The sequence below is a fragment of the Mobula hypostoma genome, chromosome 19, assembly GCF_963921235.1.
Source record: "Mobula hypostoma chromosome 19, sMobHyp1.1, whole genome shotgun sequence".
In the NCBI taxonomy this organism is placed as follows: Eukaryota; Metazoa; Chordata; class Chondrichthyes; order Myliobatiformes; family Myliobatidae; genus Mobula; species Mobula hypostoma.
In genome coordinates, this window is record NC_086115.1 from 42,980,037 (window position 1) to 43,003,962 (window position 23,926).

Genomic DNA, 23,926 nt, shown 5'->3' on the forward strand with positions numbered 1-23,926 from the left:
TGATCTCCCTCCTGGTACTTATCCTTGCAAGCGGAACAAGTACTACACCTGCTCCTATACCTCCTCCCTCACTACCATTCAGGGCCCCAAACAATCCTTGCAGGTGAGGTGATACTTCACCTGTGAGTCTGTTGAGGTCATCTAATGTATCCAGTGCCCCCAGTGTGGCCTTGTGTATATCAGTGAGACCCAACGTAGATTGGGAGGATTGCTTTGTCGAGTACTTATGCTCCGTTTACCAGAAAATGTGGGATCTCCCAGTGGATATCCATTTTAATTCCACTTCCCATTCCCATTCTCTACGTACGCAATGAGGCTACACTCAGGCTGGTGGAGCAACACCTTATATTCCATCTGGGTAGCCTCCAGTCTGATGGCATGAACATCGATTTCTCAAACTTCCAGTAAAGGCCACCACCACACATCCCCCCCTCACCACTTCACCATTCAGCATCCCCTTTCCCTCTCTCATCTCCTTGTTTTCACTCTCTGGTGCTCCTCCCCCTTTTCTTTCTTCCATGGCCTTCTGTCCTCTCTAATTCCCCCTTCTCCAGCCCTGTATCTCTTTCACCAATCAATTTCCCAGTTTTTTACTTCACCCCCCCTCCCAGGTTTCACCTATCACCTTATGTTTCTTCTTTCTCTCCTCCCACCTTCTAACTCTGACTCAGAATCTTTTTTTTTCTCCTCTAGTCCAGAGGGAGAGTCTCGGCCTGAAATGTCAACTGGACTCCTGCTTGGCCTGCTGAGTTCCTCCAGCATTTTGTGCGTGTTGCTTGGACTTCCAGCATCTGCAGATTTTCTCTTTTTTTTCCTGAGTTTTTAAGTAGAGTCAGTTGCATGTGTTTATGTTCAAAAAACAAAAAACAATAATTTTTGTCACTGATAGTTGGCGAGAAATAAGCAGCAAGACAATTCAGAACCGATTTGGTCGCTGAGTTTTCAAGCTTTCAGACTTGGAGATGGCAAAGAGACCAATACTAAAAATGAAATGATTTTACTATTTCAACAAGTTCTAGAAGTACAAAGAATTTGAAGGTATCAACAATCATCTTGAATATTATAATGAAAATGAAGATTTGGCGGATTCATTGTACAAAGGCAGTCGATTATCTGCACTGGGTCTGCACAGATTTTGTTAACTTACATTCAATCAAAAGAATACAGCAGCGTACTCTGGGTTGAATTCCTCCGTTGATAACTGTTAGGAATTAATAAGCAGCTTTATAGCACTGTAGTAGTATTGGTAATGTTCTAATTTGTTCTATATTTCATGTAAATGTATAATTTCTGTCTCAGTTTGTATTTTTATACCTTTTTAAACTACTTCCATGAAGCTTCATCTGGGGCAGCCACTTAACTGGGCCAAAATGTACTGGTTCCCTACGTGTCTCAGTTAACCAGAATCCACTGCAGTTATGAAGGATCTCATGTGTTGTAACCCTTGTACTAAAAGATGGGATAAAGACAGCAAAAAGAGATTAGAATCAGAAATCAAGATTGAAGGTTTTAATGGAACTTTAAAAAAAATCTCAAGGAGCAGGAAACGTCAGTGAGAGTAGTAATAATGCAGAGCAGAGTATAAATCAGGAATGGGGGAGGCACATGCAATAAATGTAGTTATGATAATCATGGGAGATTTAGTCCCCATATAACTGGCCAAATCAAATTAACAATAATACAGTGGAGAATGAACTCATGGAGGTCATACAAGATATTTCCCACATCAGTAGCTGAGGAATCAAAACAAAAGAACAGGCTATTTTAGACCTATTACCGTGTAATGGCAAAGGTTTATTAACTAAACTGGTTGTAAAATGGTCTTTCGGGATGAGTAATCATGATATCATATGATTAAGATTTGGAGATGATTTACTTCAATTTAAAGCCAAAATCTTAAATTAGAACAAAATATGGGATATGCATTGACAGGGGAGTACACTAAATTGTATTGATAATATTTTAAAGAACTAATGCATTGTTCTCAACAACATATCCCTTTAAGGTACAAAAAAACAGGAAAAGTGATCAATAAGTGGCTGATAAGAAAAACTAGTGATTATTAATGACAGGTCAAATGTAAAGGGATAATAACTTTGCCAGAAATAATACAAAAAAAAAATAGGTCTGAGAATGGGGAAATTTCAGAATTCAGCAAAGGAAGACCAAGATATTAATAAAAAAAAAGTGAACATAACAGTAACCTAGCAAGGAAAATGAAAAGAAACTCTTGGAGGTGCTTTGGATATTCAAGATGAACAAAAAGCAATTATTGTGTACAGAAGAGAATTTTTTTAAACAACAGCTCATCCTACCAGCATACCACCCTCTGAGTGAAGCTTCCTTCACAGAGTCCCAAGGATCTTGAGAACAAGCACACACACGAGCAAAGGCAAACAACATAGAGGGAATTTAGACAGAGAAACAAAATGAGGCACAGGAGCACTGATAACTGAAACAAGACACAGGTGAAAACAATCGACTAGTAATCAGGGGAGGAGAAAGACAGAGCCTGGAGGACTCCTGTGCCCCCTGGTGATCAGTCCAAAGCATGACACACATTCATGTATCTAACTACCTCTTAAACATTACTTTTGTACCTGCTTCCAGCATTCCCCCCAGGCGCCCCATTCCAGGGACCTAATACTCTCTGTATTTCTCACACACCTCTTTTGAACTTTCCTCCTTTCTTGAATGCACGTCCTCTATTGCTTGACCCCAGGAGAAAGATTCTCACTGTCTTCTGTAAGCATGCCATTCATAACCTTATAAACTTCTAGCAGGTCTCCCCACAGCCCCCATCACTCCAGAGCAAACAGCCCAAATTTGTCCTACCTTTCTTTCTAGCTCATGTCCGTAACCCAGGCAGCATCCTTGTAAACCTCTTCTGCACGCTTCAGGTCTTTCCTGAAAGGGGGTAACAAGAATGGTACACTATACAACCATCATTGTTCCTGTACCAAAGAAAACGAGGGTAGCATGTCTGAACAATTAGTGCCCTGTTGCACTCACCTCAATCTTGAGCAGATGCTTTGAGAGGCTGGTCAAGGACTACATCTATAGCATGCTACCACCCGCACTGGACCCCTCTCCAGTTCACCTACTGATACAACCGAACAACAGTTGATGCTATAGCATCAGCACTACACACTGTTCTCACTCACCTGGAGAAGAGGGATGCTTATGTTACAATGCTGTTTTGGACTACAGTTCAACATTCAACACCATAATGCCCCCCAGACTCGACAAGAAGCTCAGAGACCTTGGCCTGCACCCCACCTTGTACAGCCGGGTGCTGGACTTCCTGTCAGATCGCTGGCAGGTGGTAAGAGTGGGCTCCTGCACCTCTGCCCCTGACCCTCAACACAGGTTCCCCTCAGGGCTGTGTACTGAGGCTCTTCCTGAATCCCTATACACCCAAGACTGTGTTGCCATGCACAGCTCCAATCTGCAGTCAAACTTGTAGATGTCATGACATTGATGGGCCTTACTTCCAACAAGGATGAGACAGCCTACAAAGGAAACATCAACGCTCTGACACAGTGGTGCCAACAAAACAACCTCTCCCTCAATATCGAAAAAACAATAGTCATAGTCATAGTCATACTTTATTGATCCTGGGGGAAAGTGGTTTTCGTTACAGTTGCACCATAAATAATAAATAGTAATAAAACCATAGATGGTTAAATAGTAATATGTAATTTATGCCTGGAAATAAGTCCAGGACCAGCCTATTGGCTCAGGGTGTCTGACCCTCCAAGGGAGGAGTTGTAAAGTTTGATGGCCACAGGCAGGAATGACTTCCTATGACGCTCTGTGCTGCATCTCGGTGGAATGAGTCTCTGGCTGAATGTACTCCTGTGCCCAACCAGTACATTATGTAGTGGATGGGAGACATTGTCCAAGATGGCATGCAACTTGGACAGCATCCTCTTTTCAGACACCACTGTCAGAGAGTCTAGTTCCATCCCCACAACATCACTGGCCTTATGAATGAGTTTGTTGATTCTGTTGGTGTCTGCTACCCTCAGCCTGCTGCCCCAGCACACAACAGCAAACATGATCGCACTGGCCACCACAGACTCGTAGAACATCCTCAGCATCATCCGGCAGATGTTAAAGGACCTCAGTCTCCTCAGGAAATAGAGATGGCTCTGACCCTTCCTGTAGACAGCCTCAGTGTTCTTTGACCAGTCCAGTTTATTGTCAATTCGTATCCCCAGGTATTTGTAATCTTCCACCATGTCCACCCTGACCCCCTGGATGGAAACAGGGGTCACCAGTACCTTAGCTCTCCTCAGGTCTACCACCAGCTCCTTAGTCTTTTTCATATTAAGCTGCAGATAATTCTGCTCAAACCATGTGACAAAGTTTCCTACCGTAGCCCTGTACTCAGCCTCATCTCCCTTGCTGATGCATCCAACTATGGCAGAGTTATCAGAAAACTTCTGAAGATGACAAGACTCTGTGCCGTAGTTGAAGTCCAAGGTGTAAATGGTGAAGAGAAAGGGAGACAAGACAGTCCCCTGTGGAGCCCCAGTGCTGCTGATCACTCTGTCGGACACACACTGTTGCAAGCACACGTACTGTGGTCTGCCAGTCAGGTAATCAAGAATCCATGACACCAGGAAAGCATCCACCTGCATCGCTGTCAGCTTCTCCCCCAGCAGAGCAGGGCGGATGGTGTTGAATGCACTGGAGAAGTCAAAAAACATGGCCCTCACAGTGCTCGCTGGCTTGTCCAGGTGGGCGTAGACACGGTTCAGCAGGTAGACGATGGCATCCTCAACTCCTAGTTGGGGCTGGTAGGTGAACTGGAGGGGATCTAAGTGTGGCCTGACCATAGGCCGGAGCAGCTCCAGAACAAGTCTCTCCAGGGTCTTCATGATGTGGGAGGTCAATGCCACCGGTCTGTAGTCATTGAGGCCGCTGGGGCACGGCGTCTTTGGCACAGGGATGAGGCAGGACGTCTTCCACAGCATAGGAACCCTCTGGAACCTCAGGCTCAGGTTGAATACATGGTGAAGTACTCCACATAGCTGAGGGGCACAGGCTTTGAGCACCCTGGTACTGACACCATACGGTCCTGCAGCCTTGCTTGGGTTGAGACGTTTCAGCTGTCTTCTCACCTGTTCAGCTGTGAAGCACACCGTGGTGGTTTCGTGTGGGGAAGGGGTATAGTCATGGAGTTGATCGTGGATTACAGGAGGAATAGAGACAGGCTAACCCCTATTTACATCAATGGGCTGTAGATGAGGGTGAGTAGTTTCAAATTCCTCAGTAAACACATCACTGAGGATCTTACCTGGACCGTAGATACTGTTTGGTGGAAAAGCACAACAGTACCTCCTACACCTCAGACAGCTGAAGAAGTGTGGCATGAGTCCTCAGATTCTCAGGGCTTTCCACAGGGGCACCATCGAGAGCATCCTGACTGTCTGTGTCACTGCCTGTATGGGAACTGTACTACTCTCAATCACAGGGCACTGCAGAGAGTGGTGTGGACAGCCCAGCACATCTGTGGGTGTAAACTTTCCTCTGTTCAGCACAATTACAGCAGCAGGTGCATTGAAAGGGCTCTGAGGATCATCAGGGACTCCAGCTACCCCAACCATAAACTGTTTCAGATGCTTCCGTCCGGCAAACGGTACCACATCATTAAGGCCAGGACCAACAGGCTCCGGGACAGCTTCTTTCACCAGGCCATCAGATTTAGCAATACACATTGATCTGATTGCATATCTGACTGTACATTCATGTATACAAAACAATTATGTATACAATCTTGGTGTTTGGGCAATATCCTCCCCATCCTCATTGCTTGTACATAGTGACGGAGACGCAACATGAAGATTTTTACTCCCGCATGTTGTGGGATGGATGTAAAAAATAAAAATAAATTCTAATTAAATTCTACACAAGTGCAGTCCAACCAGTTTTATGCAGCTGCAGCATGCCTTCCTGACTCTTATTGTTAGCACCAATGCAGATAAGCAAACCATGTAAACACGAGGAAATCTGCAGATGCTGGAATTTCAAGCAACACACATAAAAGTTGCTTGTGAACGCAGCAGGCCAGGCAGCATCTCTAGGAAGAGGTACAATCGATGTCTTGGCCCGAAACGTCGATTGTACCTCTCCCTAGAGATGCTGTCTGGCCTGCTGCGATCACAAGCATACCATGTGCTCTTTTTACCACCCTATCAACTTGCATGATCACTTTCACTCAGCTATGGACTTGAACTCTTAGCTTCCTCTGTACATTGTTATTAAATTGAAACCAGAATTTCCCCTTACATTAGACTTCCCAAAGTATAATATCTTATAGTTGCTCAGATTTAACTCCATCCGCCATTTCTTTGCCCATATCTGTAACTGACCAGTATTCTGCTGTAATTCTGTATGAAACACAACTCCATCAGTCATCTGAAAATGTATTAACCACTCATCTACATTTTCATCTGCCATTTACATATATCACAAGCAACAGAGGCCCCAGCAACAGTCCCTGCAGAGCACCACTGATCATGCATCTTGGGCCAGAGTAATCCCCTTTTATCAGCACCTTCTGTCATGTTTGGGCTAGCCTGTTCTGAATCCACACAATAAATGCTGGGGATACTCAGTAGATCAGACAATATCTGAAGTTCTTCCACCATGATATCTGTCCGATCAAGAGCGCGCCAGTGTACAGCACTCCCTCAATCAACATCTTTCGGATAGTCAATGAAAATGTCTAGTTTAGTTATTTTACACCTGTTTTCATCTTAAATATGCTTCAGGAACTGTTAGAGCCTGTAATTTACAGTCTGAAGTTCGTTTGAGTGACCCAGTGCTTTGCTGCCTTCAAGAAGATTCCAGGAAGTGGGTGTGTAATTGGACTGCCTCAAGGCAAAGAAACTTTGAGATGGGGAACAAAACCATGTTCAACTCCATTTCCCTGATTAAAGCATCCATTAATCGCTAATTAATGCGCGGAAGAGGATTGAGATATTGAGGCGAATGTGGAAGGTGAGCGAGAGTTCAGCGTCGACTGCCTTCCTTTTGATTGCTGTCGAGAAGGAGTCTTTAATCGGCCTACCACTGTGTGGCTTGCTGTGGCAGGTGGGAGGCCTCTGCATTCGTATGATGTCTCTCTCTTCGATGAAGAAGAAGGATGTGACCGTGGTTCTGCATTATGGATTGGACTATTGTGTTTATGGACTGTGAACTTTTTTTCAGACTTATGGTTTTTATATTCTGTGTTCTTCCTCCTTTCCTTTCTGTTTTTAATGTGCGAGGGGAGGAGGTTTGGGGTTGATATTCTTGTTGTGTTCTGTTGGTTTGTGCGGGGGAGGGATTGTTTGGGGATTGATGTTCTTGTGTTTTCTGCGAGGGTGGGGGATTTGTGGGCTGACGATTAGGAAGCTGTTCTTTTTATGAGTAGGGGTTGGGTTTGGTGCTTCTCTCTGAATGACTTCCGTGTTCTTTCTTTGTTTCATGGCTGTCTGGAGAAGATGAATCTCAAAGTCGTATATTGATACGTACTTTGATAATAAATGAACCTTTGAACTTTTGAATCATTACACTTTTGACAAAAGATGAGAGATTAATTCCTGAAATCCTGGTGCACAAGCCTCTTATTGTGCTGTTTAATTTTTCTTTAGAAAATAATTATAATGGGACTTGCACTGTTTAAAAATCAAAAATAAAAAAGAGCAATAAAGTAAAAGCGATAGAAGGCAGCAGCATTTGCTCTGTGAGGAAAAGGCTGAGGTTTCAGAGCTATTGTATCTAAAACCATAAGAGAATGGAACTGAGTGTCACAAATTAGATTGGAAACACGACCTAAGAGAGCCACTCTGAAATTCAAGAGGGAAATGAGTCAAAATAATGACCTGAAGACAAGAATTAATAAGTGTTGTACAAACTTTGTTCATAGTTATCTCTGAACAACATGAACAGCAGACAAAATATTGATCCAGAATCAGCAGGATCCATCATTTCCATTTCCCTGCTTCTGAGCCTGATAATGCGGATGGAGAAGCACAGTAGGGTGCTCCCTTCACTGTCCCATACATACTAAAATGATTGACAATTTGGCACTAATTAATACTGTACTATGGACAACAGATGTGTTATTGACTCGGAACTGAGTTGTGTCCACCTAAAATGATGTGGGACTACCACAGGCATCAGAGATGGATAGGTTTTATGCTATTAGTTGGGGTTAAGTTTTAACGAGGCCTCAAGACGTATATAAAATATATTATGTAACTCTGCTCTTTCTTTGATTTTTTCTTCTCTTGCTAATGTCAGTGTGCCCATCCTTACACGCATAACAGATGCCTGAATATAGTAGAAACCAGTGCTAATGGCAGCTAGTGCTTATGTAAGATTGCTAAATGAGAGCGATGTGGCCAAGAGAATTTATAAAATCTACACATTTAATAGCTTTTTTAAAATTGCAAATGAGACAACAATTTTAAAACCTTATGACTTTTAATCTATGCTCTGTGGCTACTTTATTAGGTTCACCTGCACATCTGCTTGCTAATGTAAACATCTAATCAACCAATCAAGTGGCAGTAACTGAATGCATTAAAGCATGCAGACATGGCCAAGAGGTTCAGCTGTTACTCTGACCAAATATCAGACTGGGGAAGGAATGTGTTTGAAGTGATTTTTGACTGTGAAATGATCATTGGCGCCAGGCTGGATGGTTTGATTATCTCTGAAACTACTGATTTCCTGGGATTTTCACACACAACAATCTCTAGAATTTGCAGACCATGGTGCGAGAAACAAAAAAAACACCCAGTGGGTGGCAATTCTGTGGGCGAAAATGCCTTGTTAATGAGAGAGGAGAATGGCCAGACTGGTTCAAGCTGACAGGAAGGCAACAGCAACTCAGATAACCACACATTACAACAGTGGTGTGTAGAGGGGCGTCTCTGAATGCATAGCGTATCAAACCTTGAAGATGATGGGCTACAGCAACAGAAGACCATGAACATACACTCAGTGGGCACTTTATTAGGAACCTTCTGTCACTAATAAAGTGGCCACTGAGTTTATGGTGTGCATGAATTTGGAAGCCCCAACTTCCAAACAGATGTCTGAGCTACTTAACATGAACATGATTTGTTTTGGATTCCAGCAACAGAACACAGCATCTTGCAATTCCCCAGCACCGACCTTGGATAACTAATAGAATAATCTGTGTTAGGTTAGCCCCAGTGATTGATTTCAGGTAGGTGGTCACTTAGGAGGATTTTTTCTCTAAACTCTTGAGTAATATTTGCATATTTTAAATATTTTTGTAAGCAATGCCTTCTAAAATTTTTTTTTCCTTTTTTCAAAATTTTCTGAAACTTATTTTATAGTTTACTTTACTCTCAAGGGCTTCAAAATTTGTTTTGAAAGGCAATGTTTGGAAAAATAGGCAGTGATTTGGCCCACAGCTAAACTGCCTGCAATGATAAACAAGCTGTCAAAGTCTTTGTGACATTGTCTGTCATATTCCCTCTCTCCACCACGTTACTGGAATTACGGGCTGGGACAAGAGTACATAGGAGCATTCAGAGTACATAGAGAAAGACAGTAAAGTGAGGAACGTGGAAGTGGAGAAGACAGAACACCAAGGAAAGGGAGAGAATGGCAACCTATGTTAATAATATTGCTCCACTAGCTGTTGTGTTTCTGGAAATAATTTGGAGAGAGGACAGACGTTTAGCTTGTCTGGTAAAACACTGCATTTCATTGATTTACTGTTATACATGTTCGGCTTTGTGGAACCTAATGGATTGAACATCAGTGGGATCTGAATGATACACCAGACATCAAAACAAGCTCTCAGCTGGTGTTCCTCAGAACCATGAGGCATTACATCAAATTCCAACTATGGAGGAAGCAATTCAATTCAGTGAAATTGTCATCAGCATGGTCAGATAATTTGCACTTCTGGTTTGATAAAAAGGTTGGCCATATCACAGAATGTATGTACCTGGAACTGTGCTGCTATTAGATCCTTCAGGAGGAAGATTTGCTTACAGTGCTTCTAGGAATGTAACACCAATGGTAGTAAGTCACTTCCTCCAAATCTCACCTAGGCAGTGTGTGAAAACTTGAGATGAATTCTGTTATTCCATTCTCCTGGTATTACAGCTCCCCAGTGCACCAATTACAGAGATTTTCATTGCAACAGCCACAGTAATTTAAAGCTTTAGAATAATATGTATTGCCATATAAATGTCTCATGTTTCAAAGGTTTTATTTGGAAAAGAATCTGTATCTTCATGAGTACAGCTTAGAATCAAATAAAATAAATCTCCTCTGCTGATTAGTTTGTAGTCCATCTGGGATTGAAGTGCAGCCAGCTGCATTGATTCTTTTCAAATTAGATATTCTGCTTCTTGACAGTAAATTAGGATGTACTGCATAGCAGGTAGAAATTGAACATTAAATATTTGTGGATAAATGATATTTCATAAAACTAGTAGTTATAAAGAGCGTTGTTAGGAATACACCCACAGTTCAACAAGACTTTGCTCCAGTGGCCCTGCAATGTTTCAGTAAAACACTTACTTTTCAAATCATAACCCGTCTTCAATCTAATAGTGTCAAAAGCGTTCTGACTTACAGCAACTATATTCTTAAACAAGTTTCATCAATTTACATCTGCCTAGAAATTCATCTAATAAAGGAAATACCAACACACTTTGGAATAGAGATTGATTTCTTTCTTGATTTTGAATTCCAGTGGAACTGAAGGGAGAGAGCAACCTGCTCCCATGACCATAAGACATGTTCAATACTCCTAAATATCCAGACAAGTGTAAGGCAAAAGTAGAGTCTATTAGCCTTATTTGATATTACTGGCAATTATGCTTCACACAAACCTCCTCACAATCTACTTCATCTATTAATATCTCTTTACACTCATTATCCCCTCATGTGCTTATGTATACGAGAGGCTAATTCAAACTGATCAAAACAAAACGTGTCCAAAGGGAGCTGGCATCTCCAAGTCCTCCGTGGCTCAAGTTGATCTAGATTCTAGACTTCCCTGTGTTCAGCCAGATCTGGAATTACAAACCAGCCTAATGGTCAGCTCCCAGTGCAAACTGACCTCCAGCCCTGCACAATTGAGTCCTGTGGTGGAGGAATGGGAAATGGAAGATTCAACACTTCTGGCCTTGTAGCTTTACCCTGGGACTGGCTGGAGCACCAATGGAAACCACATTCATTAGAATAGGATCGCTTATCAAGAAGAAAGAAATGTGAAGGTAAATGTTTTATTTTGCATTGTTTTATTTCATAATATTTAATTGTTTGTTACTATTTAACAAGATTATTTAATCAAAATAAATTATTTCTAAATATCTGAAATATTTTAAAACAGTTAAATCTATTGGATTTGTGTAAAGTATCTAAAAAAGCATAGATGCCTCTTAGAGTGGAAAGCTACCAATAAGCATCAGGATGTGCTGGTAGAGGGGTCAGAAGCCTTCTTGACACTCAGGGTACGTTCTTCCACACGTGCTTGAATGATCAAGTTGTCTGGCCCTCTGCGTCTGGAATTGGTAAGGGCACATGGGCCTCCAAAGCAGACAGGATATCTGGACAGTTGCTGGGAACGAAATGATCAAGATACAATTCTAATGCAGGCAAATTTGATTAGTGTAGACGTGCATAAAGGTGAACATGGACTTGTGGGCTGAAGAACATGTTTCTGTGTCCTATGACTCTACGTATTATTTTAAAATCACATTCCAGTTGGAATATCTTTAGTTGCATTTAAAAGGTTATCAGATTAGGTAGAATACAGGGAACACAAGTTTTGCCCAACTTTAAAAGAAACTAGGAATTTAGAAGAAAATATATGAACATATTACACAACAATGAGTCCTTTTGACCCACAGCTTTCATGGTCTGCATCTCACTGTGATGTTTGACATCCTAGTTCCATTTTCCTGTGATTGACCTGTTATCCATCTATGCTTTTTTTTTCCGTCCAAGTACCTGTCCAAAAGAACTTTAAATGGTGCAATTACTTCTGTATCCACAATCTCCTCAGTCTGCTCATTCCAGATATTCACCACCTTCTGTGTAACAAACATACCCCTCAGATTTCCCTTTAAATTTCTCCCCTCTTGCATTAAACATGTAGCTTGTAGCTGTAGACTTCCTTGCCTTGGAAAAAATATTCTGACAATCTATCCAGTCAATACCCTCAACATTTTATAAACCTCAGTGAGGTCAACCCTAAGCCTTCCATCTTTCAATGAGATTAAACCCTGCTCAAGCAACCTCTCTGCATAACTAAACCCCTTCAATCCAGACCAGATCCTAGTAAATCTTTACTGCACTCAAATAATTACATGCTGCATTGGTTAAACAGATGTGACACAAATTGTGAAGCCCTTGTGCAAACTGTTAATTATTGGAGCATTACTATAAGACATGGGAGCAGAACCAGACTATTTGGAGCATCTAGTCTGCTCCACCATTCCATCTTGGGTGATTTATTTTTCCTTTCAATCCTATTCTCCTTCCTTCTCCCCATAATCTTTGACACCCTTACTAATCAAGAATATATCAACCTCTGCTTTACATATTTCCAAAGAGAGGGCTTCCACAGTCACTTGTGGCAATAAATTCCACAGATTCATCACTTTCTGAACAAAATTCCTCCTCATCTCTTTCCTAAAGGGACGTCTTTCTATTCTGATCCTGTACACTCTTGTAGTAGACTCTCCCACTACTGGAAACATCCTCTCCACATCCACTCTATTCAGGCCTTTAAATATTCATTGTTTTAACGAGATCATCACTCATTCTTCTAAAATCCAGTGAGTACGGACCCAGAGCCATTAAAGCCCTCATACATTAACCCTTTCCTTCCAGAGATCATTCTTGTAAAACTCTTCCGGTCCCTTTACAATGTAACACCTCCTTTCTTATATCTGGAGCCCAAACTGCTCAGGATACTCTAAACGCGGTCTGACCAATGCCTTATAAAGCTTCAGCATTACATCCTTATTTTTATATTATAGTCCTCTGGAAATGAATGCTAACATTGCATTTGCTTTTCTTACTTCTAACACAACTTGCCAGTTAATGTTTAAGAAATAGTGAACTAGGAATTCCAAGTTCCTTTTCACCTCCAGTTTCTGAATTTGCTCCCCATTTAGAAAATAGTCTCACCTTAATAACGGCCTCTACCATCTTGCCAACCACTGTAGTCAGGCTACATGGCCTAAAGTTTCCTTACCTTTGCCTCCTTCCTTTCCTAAAAAGTGTAGTGACATTCGTGAATTTTCAGTCCTCTGGAATCATTCCAGATTTGTGAAGGATCACAACTAATGCATCCACATTCTCTTCAGCTATCTCCTTCAGAACCTTGGGGTGTGGTCCATCTGGTTTAGGTGACATATGTACCTTCAGAAACACACAAAGAATTCTATAGATGCTGGAAATCCAGAGTAATACACACAAAATGCTGAAGGAACCCAGCAGTTCAGGCAAAATCTATGGAAATGAGTTAATGGTTGACACTGCTTATTCCTTTCCATAGATGCTGGCTGACCTGCTGAGATCCTCCTGCATTTTGTGTGTGTTTATCTACCTTCGGGTCTTTCAGCTTCCCAAGCACCTTTGACTTAGTAAGAGCATCTACACCCACTTCTGCCTCCTGACACTCTTGAATTTCAGGCATGCTTCTGGCATCCTCCACAGTGAATTCATTTCATCTGTCATTTCTTTGTCCCTCATTTCTATCTCTCCAGTGTCATTTTCCAATGGCCTGATGTCCACTCCTCACACTCTTTTACTCTTTATATATCTGAAAAAACTTTCGTTATCCTCTTTTATTTTATTGACTAGCTTACCTTCATATTTCATCTTTTCTCTCCTTATTGCTTTTTTTCATTGCTACTGCTCATTTTTAAAAGTTTCTCAATCATCGAACATCCCACGGCTATACGTCATGCCCTCTCTTTTGTTTTTATGCTGTCTTTGACTTCCCTTGTCGTTCTCAGTTGCTTCATCTTCCCTTTAGAATGCTGCTTCTTCTTTGGGATGAACTCATCCTATGTCTTCTGAACTACATTTTGTGTGTGGTGGGCTAAGGAAAGTTATTTCATGTCCTGATGAAGGGTCTCGGTCCGAAATGTCGATGGTTTACTCCTTTCCATAGATGCTGCCTGGCCTGCTGAGTTCCTCCAGCATTTTGTGTGGGTTTTTGGATTTCCAGCATCTGCAGCTTTTCTTGAGTTAGTAGACAGGTGACACAATAGAAAGGAAAGCAGAGACAGAAGAAGAAAATGGAAGGTTTGGGATTGTGAACGGTTGGAGGTTGCAAAGTTGTGCTATTTTAATGTCAACCTGCAAAAATTAAGGTCTAGAGATTGGAGGGACAACATAAAGCAGCATGGAAGGACTTTGGCTGAGCTGAGCTGATGCAGAACCAAGTATTTCTCTTTCTAATATTTTCAGTAGAAATGAATGAGCAATGGCCTAATTTTTCAAAGACACAAATGCACCCAATGTAAGTCACTTGTATTATTGATGACCATATGCAGCTAGAGTCTGTCAGAGTAGATTAAAAAAATGAGGTACCTTTCCCTATACTGGAAGCACAATAACTAAAATTAAGGTTCAAGTTCACAGTCTCGTCCTGTGTATAATAAAGAACATAAATTATCCTTGCAACAGTTGACATATCCAGCAAGCCAGTTCAGCCACAAATTGCCATTCTCCCGTGTGCTATTAAGTCAAAATAACCAATCTGGAAATCTAATCTTCTGAAAAATTCTATTTGATCTCCTCTACTCAGAAGGTTTTATTGAATCTGTAAAGTCCCTGGAGCAATACATGCAAATTATTTGATATTTAATACCATGCCCATTGGGGATGAAATACATTTTGGGGAGATAATGCAAATTAAGAGCTGTTATTACTCTGACCGATTTCTTTTCCATTTGGACAGGATGTAACACAAGTTGTCAATTCACCACTGCCTGTTTCACAGTATTGCTATGCCACAATTCACCCCTGATACTTCTGAGTACAAATATTCCTTCCGGTGTGCTACAAATTCTCAATTCTGCCCATAACTTTAAAACATAGACATTCAATGGAATATGATCCTTTACACCGGAGCTCAGCAGGTTCATTTTTGAATTAAAATATAGAAGATCTAATGACAACCAGTACTTGTTCCAGAATTATGGATGCCAACAGTGCCATGAATTTGAAAAGTTTATATTTCTGCCATCTGTAGTTGTTCTGCTTTCACCCGTACCACTGGTGATGTAAATGTTACAGTAGAAAATTCTCTATCACTCTCACTGCCTTTAATACCACATAAATATTCTCTCCTGGTTTTCCTGCTGCTAAAACTTATCAACTGTGAATAAATTACACTGCTAGCTTTTCTTGGATAAATTCCCTTGGTTTTGTATGTGTCTGCACAGGATGTAAGGGCTTCTTTCTTGCATTTAAAGCAGAGTACTATTTTGAATTTATGGGTATAGTGAATGGCTTTGACTGCAAGTGTAACAAAGAAATGTGACCAGCTTCACCCATGTGTTTTGGATTTTACTTTGGAATTAGAAATTTGTTCTTCCTCTATGTCCAATTCAAATCATGTCCCAGTAGTAAAAAGCTAGTTTGTCAATTCTCCCAGCTCGTGAACAAAGGACTGTTGGATTTTGAGCCAGTGCATGAAATTGTGACATAAAAACAGAAAATCTGGAAGTACTCAGTTAGTCACGCAGAATCAGTAGAAAGATAAAGCGTGGTACAGCCATGGTCAAATGTTGGAGCAGATTCAATAGGCTTTTAGGCCTAATTTTGCTCCTCCGATGGTTTTGCACCAGTTAGGTTGTTCAGTAAACATGCACGTGCCACATTGGTACAGTGTCAATATGCCGTCATCTTTAATCTTTTCTGCCAACCAAGATGATTTCATCTTAAAGAATTAGATGCCTTGAATCAGCTATTTTAAAATAGCAAGTGCAAAATAATTTTCAATAGTTAACGTATAATACATAAAAGAATAAAGCAATATCTGTATTCTCATGATCTTGCTTTAATCAGTTTAGCAGTAAAAACAAGATATTTTTGCCCCATGTCTCCACCAGTGAATATCAAGTCATCATTTTCCAGAAAGCTACTGATCTCATCACTTTCTTTTGGAGACTTCCTCTCAAAAATTCTCAACCTCATGGATCCCTAACTCTCTAAAAGTCATCTCTACTTCCTTTCTGGGATGTATGGGGTGTCCAGGGAGGGGTAGTGCCACTGGTGAAGGGGCTTGTTGTGTTCATTATAGATAACCAATGTCTGACGATTACCTAAAGGGGTTTGAAAAAACAATGCTACCTGCAGAAGAAGAAAGAAATCACTGTCAATAGCCACACACACAAAATGCAAGAAGAACTCATAGAGGGGAATAAACAGTCAGCGTTGCAGGCTGAGACCCTAGACCTGAAGAAGGGTCTCAGCCTGGAACATCAATTATTTATTCCCCTCCATAGATGCTGCTTGACTTGCTGAGCTCCTCAAGCACTTTGTTTGTGTTGCTCTGGATTTCCCGCATAAGCAGAATCTCCAGTCTTTATGACTGACAATAGCTTCCACATGTCTGCAAATGTGTACTCTTGCACATGTGTCTGTTTCACAGTGACTCCCTTTCACTGCTGTTATAGCTCATAAAATTTTGCCCTTAGTTCTAATGTCTACTGAGCTACAACCCAGCTGTTATCCGGGAGAGACCGACCCACAGCTGTGTATTTCACCATGTAATGTGAACTTATGTTACTCCTCCCTTGCTTTATCATTAGCCTTTAACATGTTTACATTGATTGATCACCTTCACATAGGCAGTCAGAGAGAGTAAGGCAAGTTTTGGTTGATTCTTACATACTCTCAGAGTTGGATGAAGAGGGTATGAAGAAGATCACTTTGTACAATTGGAAGGTGATTAAAATTATTGGAGAGAAATCATCATCAATTAAATGTTAATTATTGCTGCTAATTAAGGAACCATTAATATAAAGAAGGAAAATAAGAAATGCTATGCAATTATATGGATTTGGCTTCCTTGGAAAATAAGGATAAGTCTTTATACATTAGTAGGAGTGAAAAAAAGAATATTGGCCCATAGCCTCTTAATGATTAGTGAAAATGTGGAATGTGCCAAAACGTTGTTGTTTTCTTAGTTCTGAATTTAATTAGACAATCAAAACTTAATCTCTAGGCTGGAGAGAAAGCTAACTGAAGCATTAGTAAGGAGGTAAATCCAAACACTGAGAACTGACTCAATTGGAACCTTTAATGCTGTGGTTCTCTTAGACCTGAAACATCTGTTTCTTTTTTATTTTAATTTTGCACCTAATCTACAATTTAAATTAAGCTCTTCATCCGAAAGGCAGCATAAATATCCAAGCAAACTCTATAGAATCTCTCTCTATCATGATGGTCTAGTGAGAGAGGAGGACGCAGCCTCAGGATATAGGGATGCCCTTTTAGAACGGAGATGAGGAGGAATTTCTTCAGCCAGTGAGTGGTGAATCTGTGGAATTCTTTGCCACAGGCGGCTATGGAGGCCAAGTCTTTATGTATATTTAAGGCAGAGGTTGATAGATTCTTGATTGGTCAGGGCATGAAGGGATATGGAGAGAAGGCAGGAAATTGGGGCTGAGAGGAAAATTGGGTCAGCGACGATGAAATGGCGGAGTGGACTCGATTGGCTAAATGGCCTAATTCTGCTCCTATATCTTGTGCTCTTATAATAGAGCCAAAACTACAAGCCTAATATAGACTTGTCAGGCAAGCTTTGCTCTCAAGGCCAACCTGATACAGGATGAAAAATAACAATATTTTGCAGTGTTGAAAGTAAGAGTGCTCTCCTGATTTCAACAAGGAAGCCCTTTCTCTGGATACTTCCGATCATTCCTGAACACATGGCCCTGGAGCTGAATGCTGGCAGTTAATGCTGTTGTCCAACTCTTCTACTTTGACTGGGTATCTGTCCAGTACTAGTGAAATAAGAGGTAGGAGCTTAAATAAACAGAGACTCGTTTTCTTGAAGAGAGATGATTTTAACTGACCCTGAGTCCACATTTGCAGAATTAAAAATCCTATTTTATTCGCTTTGTATCCTGCAGTACTGAAAAATATATCCCAGGTGAAAGCACTTACAACAGCCCCTTTCAACAATTGATTCCTTTACCATCTTTCTCGTTTGCAGTTTGCTCATTCTTGATTTGATCGTTCCCAATCCACTCAATAATCGAATTGCAAAAATGACTTGGATACACTCTATCAAAATATAATGTTATGAGTAACTCTTGGCAGTTTCACATCATGGCATATGTGATATTTTCAAGAGTGAAAGACTGATTTCCTTTGCAAATGGATCCGTATCACCAACAGATTCTATCATCATATGGTTCAATTTCTAAATTATTAAAGGTTTATTTCCCTGCAGTAATACTTAATACAATTAGAGTCATAAGCACAGACATTCGGCCTATCGAATCCATGCTAACCACAGTGCCCTCCCATCTAGTCCCCAATTCCTGTGTGCAGCTCATCTTTCTCACTGAACTTCCTCCATATACCTATTCAAGTGATTTGTAAATTACACTACTGTACCTGGCTCAACCATTTCATCTGGCAGCTCATTCCATGTACTCACCACCCTCTGTGAAAAAGTTGCCTCTTAGGTCCCTTCTTACCCTAAATCTATGGCCTCTAGCTTTGGATTTGCCTGGAAAAAAGACTGCCACCATCCATTTTATCTATGCCTCTCATAATTTTAAACATCTCTGTAAGATCACCCCTCATTCTGCTATGTTCTAAGAATTAAAGAACTAGCCTGCCTGGACAATCTCTTCCTATAACTCAGGCCCTCTACCCCTGGCAATATCATTGTAAATCTGTGCACGATACTCCAAGTGTGGCCACAGCAACAACTTATACAGTGCAACTACAACATAACGTCCCAACTCCTCTGCTCAGTGCCCTGGCTGATGAAGGCTAGCATGCTAAATGTTTTTTCTCCCCACCCTGTATACCTGTAACACCACTTTCAATGAAATATGCACTTGCATTCCCTGGTCCCTCAGTTCCATTACACTCCCTACCGCTCTGTCATTCAGATTGCAAGTCCCACGTGGGTTTAGTTTGACTTTCCAGAAAGCATCACGTCACACTTATCTGTATTGAAATTCACTTACCACTTCTCGGCCCACTTGCCTGACCATTCAAAGTTCTCCATTAATCTACAATAATCTTCTTCACTATCAACAATACCTCCTAATTTCATATCATCTGAAAATATACTGATCAAGCCTTGCACATTTGCATCCAGATCATTTATACAGTATAAGTAATGAATAACAAGGTTCCCACATTGACTTCTGTGGCACACTATGAGTCAACTGCCTCCACTCCAAGAAACAACGTTCAACTACACCTTCTGCTTTCTACCTCCAAGCATATTTTGAATCTACCTAACTCTCCCAAGATTCCTTGAGACCTAACCTTAGAGAGCAGCCTACCATTCGGGATCTTGTCGAAGGCCTTGAGAATGTTCAAACAAGCAGCATCCACTGTCCTAGCCTCATCTATTTATTTAGTTACTTCTTTAAAAATCTCTAAAAAGTCAGTCAAATATGATTTTCCGCGCACAGAGCGATGCGAATGCTTCCTAATCAGATGCTGTCCATCCTAATGATGGTGCAGTAGATCTTGTCCCTCAGAATTCCCTCCAGTAACTTCAGTGGTTTATCCTTGCTAGCCTTCTTAAACAATGCAACAACTCTAGGAGCCCTAAGATTTCAGGAACTTCACCGTTGGCTAAGAGTGTCGTAAATATCTCTGTAAGGGACTTCACAATTTGTTCTCACAAAATCTGACGATGAAGTTAGTCAAGCCCCGGGGGTTTTATCCACCTTAATGTGCCAAAAGTTTGCAAATAATTCCTCCCTGGTAATATGAATTTCCAGTGAGGAACTTCACGTCACATGCCGGTGACAATAAACCTGATTCTGATTCTGATATGAATTTTCTCCAACACATCTCCACTAGTCTTCCTTACCTCTTGAGTAAGTATGATTTTCTCCTCAGTAAACAGAGGAGAAATATTCATTGAAAATCCCACACATCTCTGGAAGTTCAAGACATAGGTGGCCCTGCTGATCTCAAAGGGGACATACATATGGCCCTTTTACTCATATAACTATAGCATTTTTCTTACTCTACATGCCGGATTCATCTCATTCCCTCTCTTTGCCTTCCTGGTTTTCCTCATAAGGGTGTTCTTAATCATCAAGGGATTCACTCACCAATTTCCTAAAACTGATGCATGCTTCCTTCTTTCTCTTGACCAGAGCTTCAATATTTCTCGTCAGCCAAGGTCCCCTGAACTTGCTAGCTTAGTCATTAGTTGTTAATGTTAGTGTGCTAGTTTGCAGGTTAGTTGCTGGTCATTTTGGTACAGAGTTTACCAGACAGATAATTTATATTTTGGACTCCTTACCTTGAGAATCTCAAACAATGAAGATCAGCTGATTTTAAATGAATGCTTATTTAAAGGAGGTTATTTAAGCAAAATGGTCTTGCAAAATCATTTCAAGTATTGGCTAATATAAAATTCAATGGGCAACATCAAACTAAAATGTGTTAGTGGAATCAGTATATCCATCTGAGCCAAATTCTCATGATAATGTGATGTCAGATTGTATGGTTTATAGGAAAATCCTGATACAGAATGCACAATACACTGGGAAAACCATATGGGTTGAGGACTATGCTAATCAGCAGTCAGTGAAGTTAGGGGTTAGTGGGTAGTTTGGGTGTTTTTTTGTTTATCAGATGAAGGAATTTTGAAACCCAATCAATACAATATTGGAGAACATATAAAAGACAAATGAAGATGATGCGCTTGACTATAAAATATTTTAAAGAAATTAATATAACATTTAGTGGGGTCATTCTATAAACAAATACACCAGGGCTGTACAAGTTAAACATTAATAGAAAACATATTTTTCCCAAGATTGGTGAGAACACCAGATAGTGCTTTTAAGCAAGAGGTTCAGCAATAATAAATATGATCAACAATGCATTTGTTACCTTCCACACTTCTGAATGAACTTTCTCCAGATCCATCAGGGCTATTATTTTGGGGAAAGAATGGAGGATCCTCTCAGTTTGCTTCCAGCTTATTTCTTGCATCTCCTTCAATGCATGTACTTTATATCTGGTTCGTCACATGGGCTTGTGATGGTTTATTATCAGGATTTTCCTTCCCTGTGTTCATTATCTAAAGTGCCAAATTCCAGGACTGTGCCATTTATTTGCAAGAATTCATATATATTAATCTGATCCTTTTGAAATTGTTTCACTTTTCCGATTGTTATCATTTAGAGAAAAGAATCCATCTTGTCTCATGTACTGTGGGGTGGATACAAATTAAGCTCTTTCATTTCTTGTTTGTCCGTCACCAGATCATTATTAACTGCAGTTTATCTCCTGGTGTTGGATTATTTTCTCCCTAATACTTGCACATAACTTATTTTAAAGTGACTGCATGCCTTGCATTTTCTTTTCAACCTAAATTACATTCTAATCACTCCTCTCAATTTTCTTCCAGTACTTGTTTGGCAGGATCTTCTCCACGTTCCAATTGCATATTTTTCCAAGTACATTTTTTATCTATATTTTGGCGATTTTTAAAAAAAACTCTTGAAATCACATAGCTCCCATTCTTTGGAAAATTCATTGTGAATCTGCATCCCGATATTTGCTGGGAATCATATGAGCTAAGCCCAAAAGTCTTCAAGTTTCCTTTCTTTCTAATGCCTACTTTTGTAAACATTATTAACAATTTTACATTATATTCAAAGGTTTAAAAAATTACTGTAACTTTATATTCAGTTTTTTGTGCCTTCTTTGAATTTATCTTCTTGCTTCAGCGGCAACAGCTTTAACATAGCAGCATGTCATATTTGTTCTACCTGGGTAGAATTTCATTTCAAAGTTTGCAGGACAACTGGTTAACACACGTTCATATGTCATTCATGTTTCTGCAGTGACATCGATATGGTTCAACTTAAGGATGATTCATGTTCAGTAATAAATTATTCTCGCTGACTTGTTAAAAGTCTTGCTGCCAAGGTTTCATAGCCTCTGCAGCTATAACAAACTACTGATGTAGCAGTGTGCATGAAGTAGAAATGAGTGATGGATGGAAGCCATGCCTCTATACTGAAGCAGCTTTTTCAGTATCCTGCACAGCAGGAAAGTTTAAGGTCAATTCTTCATTCACTAAATATTAAAACTGTTCATTCACCCATGTTGTATATTCTTCTGTGCTTATCTCCTGTCAGGGAAGTCAATTTTCCAAAATCTTTTATCGTTGGCTTAACATTCTAATGTTTGCTTTCGGTCCATTACATTTTCCGTTTGTTTTATAGGTTTTGTTGCATTTTTACTGAACTCATCTTCCAAATCGAGGATATGGTTCTTGAAGCTCCAAATTACGTCTGGCTCTATAGCCTCCGAACCCTGAATATTCTTCGTGCATGTTCTATGCTCCTTGTATTGCAAGGTGTTCTTTCAAATACTTAATGTCTTGGTTTATTGTTGGCCTTTCTTGGGATAATACTGTAATCTGATCATTTATTACAGTATGCAGTTGTCTTTCCTTCATTGTAGCCTGTGTAAAACAACTTCACAATCAAGTACTTTGGAATAAACAATGATAAAAGTAACATTTTATATACCTTATTTGGGAATGACATTGCAGTTATTCCCTTTTGCACGCGCCTGCATAATTTGTAAACCACTAGGGACTGCAAATTTGATATTTTAATGTAAATAATCACAAGTAACTTTGTACATTGGTTAAATTAACAATATATATTACATGACTAATTATAGAAAAATTGATATTGTTATACCTGTATATATTTTCTGTACATTAATTATATAAACTCAATCAGTGATGAAATTTAAATTTAAAAGTAAGCACAATTTGATTTGTTTGATACTAAGAGTGTGTCTTATTTTGTCAGTATTATGTCTTCATTGTTTCTAAAACCATCTATGATTAGACTGTTGTTATTTACAACTATGATGACAACTGGATGAAAAAAAAGGAAAACAAGCCAAGTATTTCTGCAGAGATGTGCTATAGAGTATTTAATTTTACATAAATCAATGAGATTCAAGATAGAATTTAAATTTTCTTTACAAATTAAAAAAATATGCATAATATTGAAAGAAAAAAGGATGAAGGTTAAGTAGATACTGTTGTATATCTTTTAAGAAAGAAGTTCCATTTACAAATTTAGAAATGCAGCATGAAAGATCCCTTAAAACAGCACTGCAGTGTTGTGCAAGGGTGTGAAACCTTGGGGCAGTGATATTTTATCACAAATGGGCCCAAAACAATAGAACAGACTTACACTATGGACACTGAATACCTGTGTTTCATTACAAGCTCTTGCCATTGCAAAGCCTGAACTCCAGAAAGGAAGGGCATTAAAAAACAGATTTGAAAGGGAAGGTTGATGTGGTGAGGGCTGATGGTAGGACAGACAGATGACAAAGGGAGGTTTTGGCATTTTGGTGTAAGGGGCTTGCTGGTCAGCTTGTGAGTCGATTGTGGGATGCTAGTTGAGGATAATGGAAAGAGAGTAGGTGGTGGGAGCAATCAGCAAGGGAAAAAGTCCTGGAAGTAGACGTAGTATGTTCAAGCTCTACATTAATGCCAAAATAGGCTTCAACTCCTTGACTAAAACCTACTTCAGTCTGTAAGGCAGACATAGCCTGTGAGCCACGTATACACAGAACAATTTTGGGCAAGTTGCATTATATTCATTATTTCAGTACTACTGCACAGTTGCACAAAGAAACCAATTACTGC

At 40.1% G+C, this 23,926-nt stretch overlaps 1 protein-coding gene across 18 annotated transcripts in view; it reads right to left on the reverse strand.

Annotated features, from left to right (window-relative positions):
• The window catches only part of jakmip3 (Janus kinase and microtubule interacting protein 3), a 325,135-nt gene that overhangs the window by 62,233 nt on the left and 238,976 nt on the right, over window positions 1-23,926 (reverse strand). For 10 of the 18 annotated variants that reach the window (XM_063071774.1, XM_063071775.1, XM_063071788.1 and 7 more), the window contains one exon: window positions 21,130-22,714. In XM_063071774.1, the coding sequence (XP_062927844.1) occupies window positions 22,586-22,714 (129 nt within the window). In that variant the 3' untranslated portion in view covers window positions 21,130-22,585. Of the gene's footprint in view, window positions 1-2,835; window positions 2,908-21,071; window positions 22,715-23,926 lie in introns of those variants that run through there. The other 8 variants (XM_063071791.1, XM_063071789.1, XM_063071786.1 and 5 more) reach the window with 3 other exon arrangements.